General features: G+C 38.6%; 3 protein-coding genes across 3 annotated transcripts in view; 2 read left to right on the top strand and 1 right to left on the bottom strand.

Moving 5' to 3' along the window:
* The window catches only part of LOC107643855, an 18712-nt gene extending 7755 nt beyond the window's left edge, over window positions 1–10957 (top strand). Inside the window, exon 3 of the transcript XR_002363392.1 lies at window positions 10947–10957. The gene's annotated coding sequence lies outside the window, so the exon portion shown is untranslated. The remainder of the gene's footprint in view (window positions 1–10946) is intronic.
* Window positions 21–1163, top strand: LOC107643854 (zinc finger protein GIS3-like). The gene has a single exon (XM_016347602.2). It carries the CDS (start codon window positions 201–203, stop codon window positions 990–992), a length of 792 nt encoding a protein of 263 aa, XP_016203088.1. The 5' UTR covers window positions 21–200; the 3' UTR covers window positions 993–1163.
* LOC107643852 lies at window positions 16489–18287 on the bottom strand. The gene is made up of 2 exons (XM_016347601.2): window positions 17235–18287; window positions 16489–17124 (listed from the first exon to the last, which is right to left on the bottom strand). Exons 1-2 carry the CDS (start codon window positions 18015–18017, stop codon window positions 16963–16965), a joined length of 945 nt encoding a protein of 314 aa, XP_016203087.1. The 5' UTR covers window positions 18018–18287; the 3' UTR covers window positions 16489–16962.

Genomic DNA, 19785 nt, shown 5'->3' with positions numbered 1-19785 from the left:
TATTATTGTGGTCAAATCCCATATATAAATAGATCCCCAAAGACATGCAACAACCTCTTAATTTCAAAGTCTCAAGTCTCAACGCGCACAACACGCACCATTTTATCCCCTACACAGTACACACAAACGCTTCATCTCTCACTCTTCCACTACCCCTTATCTTCAACACAAACAACACCAAACAATTAATTTAAACTTCCATGGAGGCTCAACTCCATGACCACACTAAACGACAAAATCCTCTAAAGCTTTTCGGCTTCGGTGTGGACCACGATGACGATGACCTTTCAACGCTCTTCGACGCCGTCTCCCCGTCCGTCTCACCTGAATCCGATGGCAGAGCCGGAGGCGCGTCGGTGTTCCCTCCCTCGTCTTCCTCCTCCGGCGAAAGGAAGTACGAGTGCCAGTACTGCTGCCGCGAGTTCGCAAACTCGCAGGCTCTTGGAGGGCACCAGAACGCGCACAAGAAAGAGCGCCAACAGCTCAAGCGCGCGCAGCTCCAAGCAACGCGAAACGCCGCCGTTTCATTCGTTAGAAACCCGATCGTCTCCGCCTTCGTTCCGCCTCCTCACCTTCTTGCCCCGCCGGGGTCAGTTGTGGGCCAGTCGGGACCTCATCACCCATGGATCTACATGCCGCCACGTGCTGCGCCTCCTTCTTTCCACGTGTCCGTTTCTCACGGCTGCGTCTTCCCCAACAGCAATAGCAACGGAAATTTTAGTAGCTGTAACGGTAGTGGTGGAGGTGGGAATTATAGCGCTATAACGGGTGCAGGGGTGTTGCCTTACGCTGGTGGAGTAGGGGAATCCTCGCCCCCATCTGCCAAGATGGGCTCGCAAGTACAAGCCCGGGCCCACTATGTTAGGATTGATGGGCCTTGTTTGGATAGGTTATCGTCCAAAGGGGATAGAGGTACAAATTTGGATGATGGGTTAGGGTTGGACTTGGTCTTGGCCCACCTTGATGCCTTGGCCCGATTCGTAACGAATTAGTAAGATTACAAATACCCATAAAAGTGAGTGTAAATGATGAAAATGTTGTTGGCCATCTTTTCTCTCATTCTAGGTGTGAGCTTTTGATCCGCCGCTTATGTGCCTATTTAGCTTCTTCTGCAACTTATTGTACATTTTTTCACATTTAATTTGTTTATGGTTCAAGATCCAACATGATATACTTGTTAAATAGTGCTTTTCCTAAACTGATTCAATTCAATAATAAAAGATTACCCAGATTAAAATGAGATGTTGAAGAAGAGAACACGAATTCATAGACAAGAAGTTGTACTGAACTATGATGTAAGGTAGGTCTACACCTAAAAAAGTATTTCCATGGTCAAGTTAGAAATACTAGAGATACTTAATTAGATGATGAATTAGATAAATATTTTTGGACTTTGATACTTATTTATGCTATTTGTTATGCCTCTGAAGCCTTTGGTCATCATTAGTAATTGAATATCCAATTAGTAGCAGTTCAAGCATTGGAGCAATTCAGCAAATGACTTAAGCGGTTGAGCTCTTTGAGGAGTCATAACATTGGTGGAGATTCCATCAATAAATTTTAGAGTCATCATTGGAGATGCCTTCTTAGAGGTTTGTCTTAGATACTATAGTCTTGGATCTGTTTGAGATTTCACTTAGACCAAGTTTTAGTTTTTTAACAAAACGAAATAAAATTAAATGTTAAAGAGTAATCCTGAAATTGTTAGTCAATTCACATCGAGTGTCTCAGACTTTATAACAACATCCAATGCTACCTCTCTAAATCCACAAGGAGTGATTGATGATGTGGAGAATTAGGTGATAACGTATGGTGATGAGGATATTCAGGAAGGGACTGAGATATGCTCCAAGTCTGATGGGTAGACTCTTTGTTGACAGACAATTCAGTACAAGAACGTTAGAATTAACCTTATATGCCATATGGATTCAACTAGAGGGTTTTAAAGTTTTACATCACGGAGGGAACCTATATCAATTTTTTTTTTTGAGAAAGCGGTTGATTTGCTATGAATTGAAGGGGTTGCTCCTTGTCTCTTCAAGAACTACAAAATTAACCTGAAACGGTGGAGAGAGAATTTCCTAATTTGTGATGAAGAATTTGCCACTATCTTGATTTGGATTCAACAATGGGGCCTCCAGGAGTAATGCAAAAAAAAGGTTCGGGTAAGAGGGTAGGCGAGACATTAGGAGAGGTGATGGAAGTTGGTATTTTCTCTATGAGGCATAAGGAGTAACCGATGCTGAAAATTAAGGTCAAGCTCGACATTAAAAAACCACTAAAAAGAGTGTTGAAAATCTATGGTAGCAATAACAGAGTCACTGATCTTCAACTCAAATATGAACTTGTTGGTGACTTTTGTTGTGGGAATATTGGACATGGAATCAGAACCTATCAAAAGCACTTGGAGAATATGGCAGCTGGAAAAGTAGAAGAGGAGAAATGGAGAGGATGACTCTGAGCAAACTAATTTGAAAGGAGACTAAAGATGATAAAGAAAACATGAATCCAAACAACAATGAGAATAATAAATCTAGAAAAGATAGACAAAAAAACCAATGTCTGTTAATCTACTACGTGAATTTGCAAATCTGTTAGTCTAAAATAGGAGTTCACAGAATCAGGAGAAGGAGAATGGGATTCAGACCTCATGTAGAATTCTGTTCAGCAAGAAAATTAAAGAAAAAAAGACTGAAAATAAATAGCTAGGAGAAAAAATTCACACAATGCAATCTCAGAGGTTAAAAAGAGGACCGAAGAATGCAATGTTGAGGCTAGTTACCAAAAACAATGCTCGGAGAAAACGACTGAATCAGAGGAAAGATTGGGTACCACCTAACAATTGGAACCCAAAAAGGTATGAGGATGGTGATGTGAAACTGTCGGAGTTTGGAAAAACCCCTAACAGTTCACAACATCAAAGGGATTAATAAATCCCATTTTCCCGAGGTTTTTCTATGCGAAACAAAAAATAATACCTCGACCGTGGAAGGAGTTTTGAGGAGGATAGGTTTTGAGTTTAGCTTCATAGTTGATCCTATTGGATTGTTGGGAGAATTGGTAGTGGCATGGAAAGAGGGAGTTAATATGCATATAGTGAATCGTGATACTTCCTTAATCCATCCACTTTATTATGAAAAGTCAATAGGAAGACAAGAAATGTGAAGTAATTTGTAACGACCCAATTTTTAGTATGTCTAGATCATACCGAAAATTGAGCACTACCAGCTTGTCTTTCTAATTATTATCTATTATTTATTATATGAGCCCGAGTTATTGTTAAAAGTGTAGTTATTTTGCGATGTATTTTTTTATTGAAAACGTTTGTTTTAATATATGAAATCATTCATAATCAATTCACATATAATAACAGATATAACAGTTATAAACAACCGCACTTATATACATCTCAAGCAGTTAACAACATTCAGTTATCCAGCCTTTATTAGAGTATAGATCTTAGTTAGAACACCCCTAGATATAGCTAGATCAAAACTCAAGTCAGGTGAAATATCATCAAAAGGCAAAACATCATCTACTTCTCCTCTGCACGATCATACATTGTCATAGGATGTCTCACTGGTACTCCATCAAGTAGCCATATAAAATGAACCTCGTACAAAGGATTTAGGTTAAAGTTCATATTCAAACGGGGTGCAGACGTCAGCTGGTCTCACAGTATTTACATATAAACAGATAATAGAGTTCGCCGTAGACTCAAAAGAATACCTAGAGCAGAATTTTCTTTGCGGAATGATCACTAGCAGATGACAGAAGAGTATTCCTGCCTCCATCTGAAGGGGGAGAGAAGTGAGTATGAACTGGAAAGTTCTTAGTAGAGTCAGGCTAATTAGTCATGTTAATCGCTTCCGTCATTCTTAACAGTTAGTAATATATTTCACAATAAACAAAGAGGATGATATTGATATTTATTTGTAGGTTAATTGGTAATTCTTGGTGATTAGAGCAAGAATCAAGAGCTTGGAATTGAGGTAGGTAATTTTATGAAACTGAAGATAAATTGGTGTTATTTTGTTTAGTTTCGATCATTGGGATAACTTGAACAAATGCATGGCTTATTTAAATTTTAATACTGTTGGAATTTGGTTTTTCACTCTGTCAGTAAATTTTGTATAATTTTGTGTGAATTTTGTAGACATGGTTAGAAGCTAAAATTTGTATTGAATCTCAACAACTTCTTGAACTATGTACATAATTTCATTCAAGACTAATTGGATGAATTTGGTTCACAAAAATATCTAGGAAACAAAATCAATCCTAAACTTTGTTCGGTGACCCAATCATCAAGATCGCAAGACTTGGATTTTGTTAAACAAGTTAGACATTGTATTTTAAGAACATTTAAAAAGCCATTTGGTATTTTTAAAAATTTCAAGAACCTATGTTTCCCTAGAATAGTCTAGTATTTTGTTACCAATGAAGATGATATTCGTCAGAGATTAAATTCTAATATGATATCCATAATATTCTAGGTTAACATGGTGAATTTTTTTTGGAGTAAATAGTTTGGTACCTAACTCCCGAATTGCCCTAGGACAACAGGTGGTCCAAGAATGCTTCTTGACAAGAGAAATTTTATGTGGTCTAGAAATTCGCAATTAAAAGCTCGTTGAAAGTATAGCTTCTAAACCAACAAGAATCCCTTCGTACAAAAGTTTGGTTGTCACAAGTAATAAAACCCAATAAAATTTATAACCGAAGTATTTAAACCTCGGGTCGTCTCTCAAGAAATTGCAGGGAAGTATGATTTATTATTGGTTATGGAAGATTATCTTTTTGGGGTTTTTCTAAATAAGGAACAACAAAAGTAAATTGCAAGAACTAAAATAATAACTAATAAAGCTCTTAGCAAGATATGAGAACTGGAAATCCTATCCTAGTTATCCTTATCAAGTGTGATGAGAATTGTTTATTGCTCCCACTTAGTTAACCCTTACTAAATAAAGGAAAGTCAAGTGGACCAATTAATAGGATTCCTCAAGTCCTAGTCAACTCCTATGGAAAGACTAGCTTTAGAGGGATCCAAATTAATCAGCAAATTCCAATTTTCAATCAACAGCTGAGTTTGATAACTCAAGTGTCACCAATTACTCAACCAAAGCCAAGAGGAGAAAATCTATTCGAATAAAAATGCCTTTTCATCAATTAAAACTAAGAATATAAAAAGCTAAATTAAAATCATAAATCTGAAATACCTCAAATTGCATTAAATAGAAATTAAAATCTAACATGAAGAGTTCATAAGCCAATTTGGCTAAATAAGTAATTACCAAGAGAAATAGATAAACCCAAGTACTAGAATAAATAAAAGTAGATAAGAGAAACTAAATTAAAAGAACATTGAACTTGGAATGAAGAAGAAGTAAACCTAACCTTAAGAGAAATCATAAATCCTAAAACCTAAGAGAGAGGAGAGAACCCTCTCTCTAGAAAATTACATCTAAAACCTAAATTGTCAATTATGAATTGTTGTTTTTTGTATGAATGAATGGATTCCCCCACTTTATAGCCTTTAATATGTGTTTTCTGGGCTGGAAACTGGGTCAGAAACAACCCAGAAATCGCTGGGGGCGAATTCAATTACGTACAGGTTGCTGGTTTTTCTGCAGAACCACACGTGCGAGTCAATTTTCTTTAGAGAAACTATGACAAATTATATATCATTTCGAAGCCCCGAATGTTAGCTTTCCAACGCAACTAGAACCGCCTCATTTGGATCTCTGTAGCTCAAGTTATGGTCAGTTAAGTACGAAGAGGTCAGGCTGGAAAGCTTAGCAATTCCTTCAACTTTTTGTATTCCCCTTTTGCATGCTTCCTTTCCATCCTCTAAGCCATTCCTGCCCTATAAATCATGAAATCACTTAACACACATATAAAGGCATCGAATGGTAATAAGAGAGAATTACAATTGGGAAATTTAAGGCCAAAGAAGCATGTTTTCAATCATAGCACAGAAGTAGGAAGGAAAATGTAAAATCATGCAATTAGTATGAATAAGTGTGCAAAGACTTAATAAAAATTACTCAATTGAGCACAAGATAAACCATAAAATAGTGGTTTATCACTTCTCTTTAAGGCTCGCTGACCCACACAAGGTATAATATATCCACATGAGATCTTATCTAAATCTGGCACGAATTCACTCTGATTTTCTGACATATTCTTATGAACACTATAAAAAGAGGCCAGATATTCACCCCTTACGTGGGATCTAACTCTAATCCTTACATCTCTTTGACCAATACTGACTTAAGCATAAGAATTTATTATAGATACCCTTGACCCTTGGTTTGTTAGACCATCACTGGTTAGAAGCCTATCGTTCTCTTTTCTTGAGATAACCTAGTTAAGGATTTCGGCTAGCACCTACTTAAGATTGACGTTATTTATGTAGGCTTCCACTCAGTGATCTCAAAATAAAACTACCCACCATCCAAGTAGAATCCTTTTGTTTTCCCCCCTTTTTGTACAACTTTCAAGCCATAGCCATAAATCCTTAAACACCTCGCATGAGGACAGTAGGATGGCTTGACAACCACCTTCAATATCAGAACCCGAACCACCGAGTTTTCTCAAAAGAAACCGATAAAAGCCTTCAAAAGTTAGTGAAAGAAATCATCAACCAAGATGATAAATTATGCTAATTAGTTAAAGTCTTGTCAACATTCTATAGAACCACCATTATGACTCCTAAAACACAGAAAGAATAGGAATAAGCACGAAAGCAGGCACGAATCTTGACAAAGTGCATAACAAACTTGGGAGCCAAGAGTATATAATCTTACCAGCGGATGAATGAAGGAAATCTGGACCAATCTCATCATTTATCTACTATGGAGCTCCCAAATCATTCATGCTCCAGGTTGGATGCTACGCAAGCACCTAGAAAAACTATNNNTTTATAGAATTTTTCAATGAAAAAATCCAAAAAGGTTCTGCCACTGCAGAGATATGGATACCTAAGGCAAACCACCAATCCATAACACTATTTGGATGCCTTTAAAATTTGGAAGGGGTCTCCGATGCCCTCCAGTATAAAGCCTTCGAGTAACTCTAAAAAAATCCTATCTCACATGGTTCAATATGCTTCCACCTAGGTATATCCTCATCTTCTAGGATCTATCATGTAATACCCTACCACACAGAGCATTACGCCTAGGATATAAATCAGAGGTGGCGAGGTACTACGACCTCTAAAAGTAAAATACGTACATATATAACAAGAATAATATAGCTAGGAGCCTTGAAGGAAAATGGGTAAGATCAAAATAAGACCAAAGATGCGTCGCTCGCAAAAAAATGATAAGACAGAAGGCTTATACAGAAAACTAAATGACAAGTATATAAACAACATTTAAAAAGATAGATACATAATCAAGCTCTGAACTCGACTTGCGAAGCAAAGGCCGACTAGAGTATATTTATATACATATATGCAACCCAAGAAGTGTTTACTAAATTATGGAATATAAACCCTATTTCTCCAAGTTAACCTCTAGGAGGAACAAAATACATATATATACAAGTAGAGTAACTACATGTACATATACAAAAAACAAAGTATAAAATCCCAAAGGTAGATTTTCCCGTCCCAAGAGTCTCCAGCAAGCTCAACCTGATGTATCACGTCCTGCATTTGAAAACAAAAATATATGTATGAAACGAGAACCAGGGTTCTCAGCATGGTAAAAGTGCTCGCATAGTTAATATAAAAGGTCTCGGAAAAGCCAGAGGCATTCCTTGAACTCCGACACTCAAAAATTAAACTTAAAGATTATACTAAACCATAAGTTTTTGGTAATCTATCCAGGGATCCTAAATTCTAATCTAACTCTTCACCTCTTGTAAACCCAAACCTCCTAATCACTAGTGGAACTACCCTCAGCGTCATCTCCGCCAGCATGAGGGATCTCTCAGTTGCAAATACATACAAAATAGACAAGGAAAGCACAAGTATAGATTGCAGTTACAGCAAGTAGAACAAGTAGTAGATAAGCAGAGTTAGGTAGTTAAGCAAACCAAAAAATTCACACTCAAGCAAAACATACAAATGCATATGATGCATGCCTGTCCTACAGGCCATGAGCTCATGTGTCGGTTACCTTTCCAAAATCCGACACACCCAGTAGTTAACCCGGATATTGTCTCTCTAATATGCATCCACACTCTTGGGATATAGTGCCTGTCACACTCTTGGGATATAGTGCCCGCCACACTCATGGGATATAGTTCCCGCCGTATTTCCGGGATAAAGTATTTCCACACTCTTGGGATATAGTGCCCACCACACTCTTCGGATATAGTGTCTACCACACTCATGAGATATAGTGCCTGACACACTTTTCAGGGTAAAGTGCTCCCACACTCTTGGGATATAGTGTCCGCCACACTCATGGGATACGGTGCCCGACACACTTTACAAACAGAGATAAAATGATGCAAGAAAAACGGAACAGAATATACATTCACACTTTACAATCATAATCATTATCCTCATAATCACTTTCAATCATTCTTCTTCCTTATCTCTTACCCAGAGTAAGTGGACAACGCTATTGCATCTTACCCAGTATCTCAACTCTTATCCGGAGCAAGTGGACAACACCACTGCCTCTTACCCGAGGTCTCTTTCTCAATCAGATTCAATCGCGTACCACATTCAATACTTCCGTACCTCATTAATTGATCTCTTCTCTTCACAGACCTCCTTCCACTTCAATTTAACTTTCTCAATAATTTCACTCTTCTTTTGTGATCTAAAAACTAGCCTTCGGGTCTTAAAGAGTGACCGAGGTTTGAAAAGTTAGAGGGATGGTTTTCAAACTCAAAAACATAATTTTCAGCCAAAACAAGGTTTCGCGTACGCATGCCTTCCGCGTATGTGGGACGTTTGGCAGAGCCCAGGGTCTGCATCGCATGCATGTCCATGTACACATGGGCTGCAAAATTGGCATAAAGCTACTAAGTTCATAAAAATCAGTTTTTTAAACCAACTTTAAACGCGCATAACATTTTCGTTAAAAATCGTTTTTGTTCCGTTCTTCAAACATTGTAAACTTCACGAATCCAATTTTTATTCAAAATAAATTTTAAAAAATTTGATGGTCCGGAAGCCAAGTTATGCCCTGCTAAAGTTGGTCAAAAATAAGCTTTTACCAAAAGTTTCCAAACACTAATTTTCCAAAATCCTCAATCCAATTCACTTCAATTACAACCATAAATCACTACCAATTACCTCTCCATCCTTCCTCAATCATTCCACACCCAATTTCTCAAATCACATTCCACATTCCACATTCATAATTGGGAGTAGCTTCAGCAGAATTTGTCGATCCATTGAAAATTGGTGGATGAACCTTGAGAAACGAAGCCAAGGTCATCGGAGTAGCTCCCTACCGTTTCCATCTCCATTTCCATTTCTATTTCCATCTCCATTTTCACTTCCATTTCTGGCCGGTTGACCCAGCCTTTGTACGGCTTGCAATGTTGCAGTAGCATTCGCTTCCATAGTATTAGCCAAGTTGGCCATCACTGCCATGAACTCAGCGTGATTATCCGTTGATGGGTTACCCTCATTCTCTCTTCGAGTACGTGTCTGACCTCGTCTGTGAGTCACCATTCAGGGTCCTGTCTACACCAAATAATCGATATCAAGGTGATCAGTTTTAATATCAAAAGCCTAGTGCTTCGATTATCCCAAAAAGGCACTCACAAACAAGCATGCTTTGAAATATCAAAAGATAACCTAAATAGCATGAAAGAAAAATGACCCAAAGTATGCAATGAAGCACAATCGGTCCATCCCTCAGACTCACAAGGACGAACCGCTCTGATATCACTAAATGTAACACCCTAATTACACTAAGCCTTACCTCATGCCATAAAGCAAAGGTTAATCAAAGGTCACGATAATTCTAAGGCTTATACATGAATATATATAGAAGAAATAATAATTCTAGAAGTCCGATGAAAAAATAAGCTCAAAAACCAAGATACAAAAGCGTGAAACATTCACACGAAGCTACAAACTTAAGGCACAAGATATATATTAGATAACAAGATATAAGTATATAAGAGAGTATAATAGTCATAAGGATCTAGCCGCCGCCCGCGGAGTTTAAGCCGTCTAGTTATATACAAATAAATAGAGTTTTGAAAGTAAAACAACTTATACAAAATATCATTCTCAAGACTCTAAGGCAAAAGTAAATACAAAAGTGAGGGTACTAATAAAAATAAATCAAAGGACTTTAAAATAGGATAAAGGAACTCCGCTCTGTCACCATCAAGCAACTCACCAAGGTGGGTTGCGACCTGCTTCTGAAAAAATAACAACAAAGTATGGAATGAGAATCGAAGGTTCTCAGTATGGTAACAGTGCCCAGTGATGTAAGATATAAGACTCCTAGACACCAGAGGCAATCCTAGAGCTTCATATCTATTATGAGATTCAAGCTTAAAACATAAATAAATTTATAACATTAACTTTAAAGCCACAATGAAAATAGGGTAATCTAACTTAAGGAATTTCTAACTAACAATTCTCCGCTATCCCACAGCCTTTCGCCTACCTAACCGCCATGCGATCCCATCGCCACCGCCTTCCGAACCTCCTCAATCCCAGTAAAATACACAGATAATACAATACAAGGAAAGCACAAGTATAAGCATGTATATCAAGTAATTTAAATAGGCAATTAGACATGTTATACAATTAGACAAGCAATTCAAGTTGACAAAGCAAACAAACAGATAAAAGATGCACATGATGAATGCCTGTCCTATTAGCTGTGATATCATGTCGTCGGTTCAACTGCCAACCCGACACACCTCCATGGAGATGTCGCCTTTCGGTCTCATAATGGTAACCCCCGAGATATCGTGCCCGGATCACGGTCTAGGATGTCAATGCCTGCACACTATAGCGATTCTGAACGGATGCGAGCGGGATACTCTTGCCACGGACATCACATCTCAACGTAAGCGGGACGAACCACCGCCCTTTCGCCGTTGCTGCGACCTCGACAGGCGGGATCCAACCGCCATCCCTGCCAGGCGCATAGCATCTCAACAATTTCAGTATAAAAACATTACATCAGTTGTTTTCAAAAATTATTTCATTCAGTATATCAATGATCCATCATTCCATTCCGAATCCCAGACTCATCTCAACCACCATCAATTCATAATTTCCACAATTCATTAGAGTAAATCCCCAAAATAGTCTCCCAGATTGGGCCCGTGCACCAATGTTGCCCCTCAGTTTCTAAATGCTCTAAATGCACCCTCCAATTTGAGCTCCATGTGAAATCCTGGTCCTTTCACCCAATTCTGGCATAACTCAGCAGCCGGAGCGCTGAGCTAGCGGTTCCACCACCTCCACGTAGGCTTCATCACCCTCCACCATCACCATCATTCCTCCTCTTCTCCCAACGGAGCCACTACCCTTCTCTCTTCTTCCAATCCTCCTTTCCCTTTCTCCCTTCCTCAAGCATTGTAGCCCTTTCCTTCTCTCAGTTCACCAGCCTTCAGATCACTACCTCAGAACCACCGCCACAACCCTTTCTCTTTTCTTCTTCCTCTCTTCTTTTCTCTTCTTCCTCAAGCTTGGAGAATATTTCCATACACTTTCAGCAACAATCATAATCCAACAAACTAAATTAACCTATCATAACCACCTAAAATAAATTAAAACAGATAATTAAACTAAACTAAGCCTAAAACTGGTGAAAATTAAAACTAAATTCTAAATAAACCTAAACTAATAAGGGAAGTTAAGGTGGTCAGACAGGGAAAGAAGGCAAACCGAAACGTGAGGAAGGAGATGAGTGTTAGTCATCATGGGTGATGGAAATGACAAGGAGAAGCAGACGAGGGGAGGACACTGGCAGAGTAGTGGTTGCAGCGGCTATTGCGGTAGCAGTAGTTCGGTGATGAGGAACAAAGATAAAGGTACCCGGCTCTTTAGCTGAGAAGAGAAAATGAGGAAGGAAGATGTGGCGATGCTGGGTAAAGGCTGGAGGTGATGGTGGTGGCGATGGAGATGCTGGAAGCTACGATAGGACTAGGGTTCGGTGCGTGGAAGAGGGTGATGAAGATGGCAGATTGGCGGTGACAGTAAGCTCGGGCCCGGCGGAGGTGGTTCGCCAAGAAGAAAGCTTGACGTCTCTGGACCTGACGGGGAAGGAGAGGATAGAGGGAGGAGATTGGACGCGGTGGTCACAGATGGTGGAGGCTATGGTGGCTTGCGGTGGTGGTTTAGCACTTCAGCCTTAAGCCAATGGAAAGGGCTACAATGCTTGAGGAAGGGAGAAAGGGAAAGGAGGATTGGAAGAAGGGAGAAGGGTAATGGCTCCGTTGGGAGAAGAGGAGGAACAATGGTGATGGTGGAGGGTGATGAAGCCTACGTGGAGGTGGTGGAACGCCAGCTCAGCGCTCCGGCTGCTGAGTCATGCCGGAATTGAGTGGAAGGACCAGGATTTCGACGGAGCTCAAATTGGAGGATGCATCTAGAGCATTTAGAAACTGAGGGGCAACATTGGTGCACGGGCCCAATCTGGAGGACCATTTTGGGGATTTACTCCAATTCATTGTCAGTGATCATCAACACAATATTCCGCCTTCTCACTCAACCAAACCCGTCCTCAGTACTCCAGAAACCTAAGTCTCCATTTTCTAAACTTTTTACAAGACATATATCTAATTAAACTTACCTAAAGCATCCTCCATGAGTTGACACCTAAAAACAAGCTAAAGGATTTTAGATAAGGGTCACGGAAGTTTATAAGCATGCTAGGAAGGTGAAACAGTTAAAAACAAGGTTTTTTATTGAAAAACAGGACAGTGTGCGTATGCATAGAATTGTGCGTACGCACGCCCATAGGGATTTTCAAGAGGTATGCGTACGCATAGAGGGGTGCGTACGCACATGAAGTAAAAATCTTCATTCTGTTTATACGCACGATGCGTGCGAACACCCTCAACAGAATGCACCTTCCAGCGTGTGCGTGCACACAAGGTTGTGAGGTTGTGCGTGCGCACAACTTGCAAAAATTCAGTAGGTGGTGGGTGCGCACAGAGCGTGCTAGCACTCCCAACAGTAGGCATCTCCTTGTGTGTGCGTGCGCACAAGCGTGTGCGTACACACGTTTTCAAAAGTACACAGGGTGTGCCGCACAAGGCTGTGCGTACGCACAAGTCAAAATTAGCCACTGATGAGAGCACGCGCATAGCAGTGTGCGTGCGCACACAAACCAGAAATCATAAAATTCTGCAACATCACAAAATTCAGATTTTGACACCAAACTTTAAACGGTCATAACTTCCTCTATAAAAATCTATTTTCTATAAACTTTATATTAATTGAAAGCTCTCAAAGCCATCTTTAATTTAAATCAAGTTTCATCCAATTTTAAGCTTTGAGATTCACATTATGATCCATCAAAATTCACTAAAAATCTATTTTTACCAAAGTTCACTAAGTGCTCAAAACTTCAAAATTTACAACCAAACCAAACCAAACCACACCAACTTCAACTCACATCAGTTCTTACCATTTGTATCACATTCCACCACTCATATCATCAAATTCTCAAACCCAAATATCAATTATATCGCCCTAAACCATTTCTCAAATAACAAACTCATCAATCATCATTCTATCACTATTAATCATAAAAATCAACTTCAATTTCAATCTCCAACATCATTTATCAACATCAACACCAAAATCCATCAAAATAACTCAAAATTATCAAATCATCATACATCATCATACAACAAATTCAACAACCAATATAATCCAATCCTATCCTATGGGTCACTAGCCTAAGTGTCCAGAAATATTATATATTACATAGAGAAAACCGAAACCATACCTTGGCCGATTCTCAATATGCACAAAACACCACTTTGAGTCCAAACAAGCTTTCAATCACTAACAAATCACCAATCTCACCTTCAAAGCTCCAAATCAACTCCAACAAGTGCAAGAACTTAACTAAAACCATATAAATTACCATAAATCAATACATAGGGTTTCTAAATACATAATTTCACAAGGTAAAGAGTTTTCTGACCTTTTATGATGGTTTTTGAGGTACAAACTACCAATAGCCCAACCTTAGAGACCACCTAATCAATCAAAACACAAAAATTCACTCAAAACCAAAATTTAAATTTTCGAAATTTTTAGGACAATAAGCAGGACAGAGATGAGTGAAAATCTTACCATAATACCTAGCTAGAAGTAACGGACTTGGCAAGAGTTTCGCGTAGCCGCTGACGGCACGCGAATCGGAGCACCGTAGCTCGAGTTATGGTCACCGGAAGAGAGGAGTGAATAGTGACAATGGTAGAAAGCTCTCACCTTTCTCCTCACTTCAGCTGCTATTGTGTTTATGTTATGAGGATGAATGTGGCTGAAATGTGTTCATTTGAGTGTATTTATATGTTGGGCTTGGACCCAATTTGGTTTCGATCCAACCCGTTAAAATTTTGGGCCCGTTTGACCCAACTTTGGGCCAAACCTTTAAAATTAGTGTACGATTTTCAATTCTAAACATTTTTCTAAGGTTTTTTACTATTTTTTTTATTCTCGCACAGTACTGGATAGGTTTAAGCCGGTACTGCCGGTTAATTTACCGGTACGCGTTTTTACGCAATTTTCCGAAAAAAATTATATTTTCCAACTCAGAAAAATCTGCTAAGTCCAAATATAATATTTATATTTTCTAATTAATATTCTAAAATTTTGGACCTATTCCGGACAATTAAATTATGATTATTTTACATTAATTAATCAATTATTTTAATTCGCGGTTCTTACAGTTACACTCTGCATTGTTGAATCCATGTTAGGTTTACCTTCCCTAACGTGTGATCCTGCGGATCAGCCTGCTTCTCAAAAATTGCTATGCAGTTCTCCACCAAGTACGAGTGACTGCTGTCCGATCTGTCCATCTCGGGCTCCTCATTAATTGGCATGCCAAGAATATGTAGCACGTCTTCTAGGGTGACAATCACCTTTTTACCAACTTGAACGTGGAACGTGTGAGTTTCAAGACTCCATTGTTCCACTAGAGCACCCAATAGTGCGAAATGTCCTTTCACCTTACCTAATCGCGAAAACATGCATTAACCCGGTTGATGCTAGGGCAGCTATAGTGGTCTCGTTGTAGGTCTTTAGTGGATCAAATTTTTTGACAATAAAGTCATGATAGCCTGCCGTAGACAACAACAAATAATAACAACATACACAAATAAATTGACATAATAAAAAAAGCTTACAAATTGAAGATTATCCAAATATTCAATAATATGTTCTTGAACTAACGTAAAATCATGAACTATTTTAACACAAATAAATTGACACAACAAAATAATATCTCACAACCCTCATTGATTTTCTCTCTTCACACACAAGCTTGTTCATTTTTCTCTTCAGAACATTTCTTCTTCATCGACTTGAGCAAAATGCAGATGGAGTGTGAAGCATATAAAGGGCCAGCTTGTCTACGTGTCAAACATGCGACACCTCTCACCTGGAAACGCAAGTTGTGAGCTGCTCTGTGCTCCTACAAAACACAGGTTACATTCCGCTTAGTCTAAGAAAAAAGTGGTTAAAACTGTCTATATGCAATTACACATACCATGATACAGTATACTTGAATTACACTACTTTTATCCATTCTTAAATTAATTTTTGAAATTTTTTTTCTTGGTCACTAGTGCAAATTGTGTTTAAATGCAATTAAAATGTCTCTGATTTTTTGAAATGGATCATCTCCAGTGAAAAAAACATTTGAGAGAATAAAGTGTGATCTTTCACCTTTAATTCTCTAAGTAGGACCAAAATTAAATAAGAGAGAGAAAACAATAAAAGGTTATATTAAACACTGGATAACATCCCGTCTTTTTTCTACTGAAGAGTATCCACTCCCCTGATTTTTTCGTCCCATTATTGTTTTTCTTGTTTTTTCATTTACACGCATAGATTTCCGCAGAAATGCAATCTTAAATGGAGGCCTGTGATGGAGTTGGGCTGGAACTCAGGGCATTTTTAACCGGCCCATTGCCATTGCTAGAGCTATTCTATTCTTGCCTTCTTGGTGGTCACGACTCCACACCAAATCACTTGTGAAAGAAACTTGTGATGCATGATATTGGGTTCGAAGATGAACTCTTCTCAGGAGAGTCGAATTCACGTTTCGCGAGCTTGTAAAGTCCGATTGCCAGTAACAAGGTTCAATACCTACTACAGTTTAGCTACCCAACAAAATTGCTTCTCGACACCTTCTTCCCCACCACGTTTAGCGCGTAATTGGAAGCTTCTTTGCATAGAAATGGGTCAATATGATCTTGGTTTACACCAGTTTTGCAGGACCATAGTAAACAATTATCGTAGTAAATAAGCATATCGCATAGCCTGCATTAGAAACATACTATTACACTAAAATCTGATATTCCGGTTTAGCAACTACATAACTGCTTTTCTATTAAATATATGAGTGAAACCAGCAACATAAATATACAAAGAAAGACAACATTCACTCATGAATCATGATACAATTCAGAGAACAAAGGAAAAAAAGAGTAACAAAAAGGTGCGCGCTTTAATGGAATTTGAGTTTAATTTCTCCAGCCTAAAGAAACCTAGCTCAGAACTCAAGAAACTAGAAGAACCAAATCTATGTAACTGCCACTGATCATTATCTAGACTAATAACTTAAATGAATGCTATATAGATGCGTCCTTAAAGCCACAGAACTTCACAAGCTTTAATCAATTAACTAAGATATTCTTTTCTATCACAATCCACTTTCTTCGGTAGAGAGTTACATATAAACAAACGAATGAACGAACTATGTACCTACTACCAAAAGTAAATTAGCTTTCAAAGCAACAAAACAAGATTGTTGTTATAGGCTTTCAAGTTTCAAATCAAGATTCTTCATCAGAGTCAGAAGAAACAAGCATCTTGTCCTTTCCCTTTCCCTTTCCCTTCCCCTTCCCAGATTGTCGCGCCTTTCCATTCCCTGCGTCTTCAGCAACCTTGTACAAATCTGCTGTAACCTCTGTTAACCACGAACCAGGAACAAGACCCTGCACAACCACGTTAGCGCAGAATCAGATTATAACAAATCAAACAAAGAGTACAGCGACGCTGCAGAGATTCAAGTTAAAAGAAGTCAAGAAAAATCGATGCAACTTACATCCAATTGCTTCCGGATACTTCTGGGCCTTTTGTTGGGCCTGCGCGGCGGCCGGTGGCCCACCATCTTTATGAAATCTTCTTCAACCTCCTTCCTTGACAATTGAAGGGAGAATTTCGGCCTCGGCGCGCTCTTATCGGAATTGCTTCGAAGCTTCAGCAACTTAACGGTGCCGCCGTCAGTTCTTGCAGGAGAGGAATTCTCATCAATCTTCAACGCTTTCTCGCTGCCGCCGCCAAGTCTGCCGTCGGAGAATGGAATCTTCCACTCCGCTCGCCTTGTCCTCAGATTCCACGTCCTCGCGCCCTCCCTCGCTAACAGAGGCGGCGATTCCCGCTCGTTTTCATCCTCCCCCACATTCATCTTGTCGTCCTCTTTGTTCCTCAAAATGGCGTCTTTCATCTTGTCAGCCTCGGTTTTCAGATCAAACATCAGTTTTTGCCTCATCGCCTCAATTCCGTCCTTCACGCCATCGGCACCGCTGCGGCCCTTGCCATTGATTCGCGACCTCGGTATCTTTGCCACCGAGTGGTTTCCCTCCTGTTCCGTTTCCCTCTTCCGCCTCGGCGGTGACTCATCGGACATTGAAACTGAAGATCGGCGATCTCCGCTGCTGGAGCGGCTAGAGCCGGCGGAGTTTGTGCACCTCAGGTACTTCTGGCTTCCCCACTTCAAGTGTGGAAGGTTGAAATTATGAAGGCGGTTTGATCGCTTGGGACTGGTCGCCATGGACTCCGGCGCTGGAACTGTCCCTCTATCTCCGTTCAAACCCGGCAGCACCATTTACATGAAGACAAGGAAGAGAATCGGAGGAACGAGAAAGAGAGAAGAAAACCCTTTCACTCCGCCAAGTGTTTTGGGGTGCGTAGGCAGAGGAAGAGAGAGCTGAAAATTCTATCGAAAATCAGAAACAAAGAGATTGAATAGGCTTTTTTCTGAGGTGGCCGGGAAATTAAGTTAATATAAGGAGTAGGGACTGAGAAGAGGGGGCGGTTTTAACGTTTGGGTTAATGGACTTGGAGTTGGACCTTGGGATGCATATGCTCATGTTTCCGTGATTCTTTTTTATTTACACCATAAACTTAATATAAATTTAAATATTTTGTTTTCAACTGAAATCCTTATCTAAATCGTAAATCTCAAATTTGTTTTTATCACATTTTGATCCGAAAACTTAGTTCTTAATATAAATGTATGAGGCAATTCGACCTATTTAAAAAAAAAATATTATATGACTAATAAAATTTATCATTTTAACATTTTTGATAATCTAATCGAATTGATTTTTTTATTTTATTTTTTATGGTATTTCTATTTCGACAAGTTAAGGATTAATCCGTCGCGATACTGAACTGAACTCTATTTAAAAGTTTGTCGCTGAGTAGGTTGCTGCATATACCAGACAGAATTCGAACTCTCAACGCTTACTTAAACAGACTAGTGAACTAACCACTAAACCAACTAAACTTAGTTCTCTAACCGAACTAGTTAGCTCGAACGAATTAACCAAAAATTAACTACTAAGAGTATGTTTGGTAAACACGTTGAAAGCAAAAAAAGTGCGTTCAATCTTTTTTAACGCTGTAATTTTTGTTTGGCTAATTTTTTTCTTCTGAACGCGAACATGATTCTGGATTTGAACTCTCGTTTACCAGAAGCAACAAATTGTAACTTCTACGTTTAGCTTCTTCGTTCACTTCATAAATTAAAAAATTAATTGGCATTCTATCAATTTTGTCATTCAATCTCATCTATAACAAGAAATACCAAAAACAATCATCAGAGTTTTTGAATTTTTTTCTTCACAAATAAATATTTTTTAATATTATTATTAGTACTCTTTGTTAAGTTTTAATTTTTATCAATTATTTATTTATTTTTTTATTAATAGTATGAATATTTTTGTTTAGAATTTTTTATGTTCACTTATGTATTAATACCAACTCATTTTTATCAAAATTAAATTTATAAAATCAATTTTATACAAAATTTCATTTACAAACTCTAATTCAAACATACACTAAATTATGTCGCTTTTTAATTTTATTATGGAGGCAAAGTTGGTGCTCGACTTGGATATGGGGAGGAGTGGTGCTTAACATTGGTGGTGGTGTCAGGCACCACTCAGACCCAACAATTTCTTGAACTTAATTCAAAAAGCAAATTAACAGAGAAAACGGACCATCCGATTTCATGTAAATCGTCAAAAAAAATATTGATTATGGAAAAATCGCAGAGTCCGATTTATTTTATGTGAATTTCAGATCCTCCCTCCATGCAAAACGGACCTCCGATTTGCATCCAAAAACTTAAAAACAAAAAAATCGAAAGGTCCGATTTCTTAACACCAAATTTAAGCAAAAAGCTGTCCCACAAATTAGTGTAGTACCTCCATCATCCATAACCCAACACAACACCTTCACCTCTTCCATAACCAAAAAAATCAACTAAATTATGTTAGTTCAGAGTAAAAATCTATCAGCAATGAATGGATAAAAAACCAAAAAACGATCAAACAAATAGTTAATCGGTCAAAGCGATTTTTTTAGCG

This window comes from Arachis ipaensis, chromosome B05 (assembly GCF_000816755.2).
Source record: "Arachis ipaensis cultivar K30076 chromosome B05, Araip1.1, whole genome shotgun sequence".
In the NCBI taxonomy this organism is placed as follows: Eukaryota; Viridiplantae; Streptophyta; class Magnoliopsida; order Fabales; family Fabaceae; genus Arachis; species Arachis ipaensis.
Note: the sequence above shows the minus strand (reverse complement) of the source record. Positions and strands in the feature narration are given on the sequence as shown.

Bases quoted from the DNA above. Each gene is read 5' to 3' on its own strand.
- LOC107643854 (XM_016347602.2), top strand. From the start codon at position 201: ATGGAGGCTCAACTCCATGACCACACTAAACGACAAAATCCTCTAAAG.
- LOC107643852 (XM_016347601.2), bottom strand. From the start codon at position 18,017: ATGGTGCTGCCGGGTTTGAACGGAGATAGAGGGACAGTTCCAGCGCCG. The intron at 17,125-17,234 runs GTAAGTTGCATC...GTGGTTGTGCAG, and splicing joins GTATCCGGAAGCAATTGGAT to GGTCTTGTTCCTGGTTCGTG.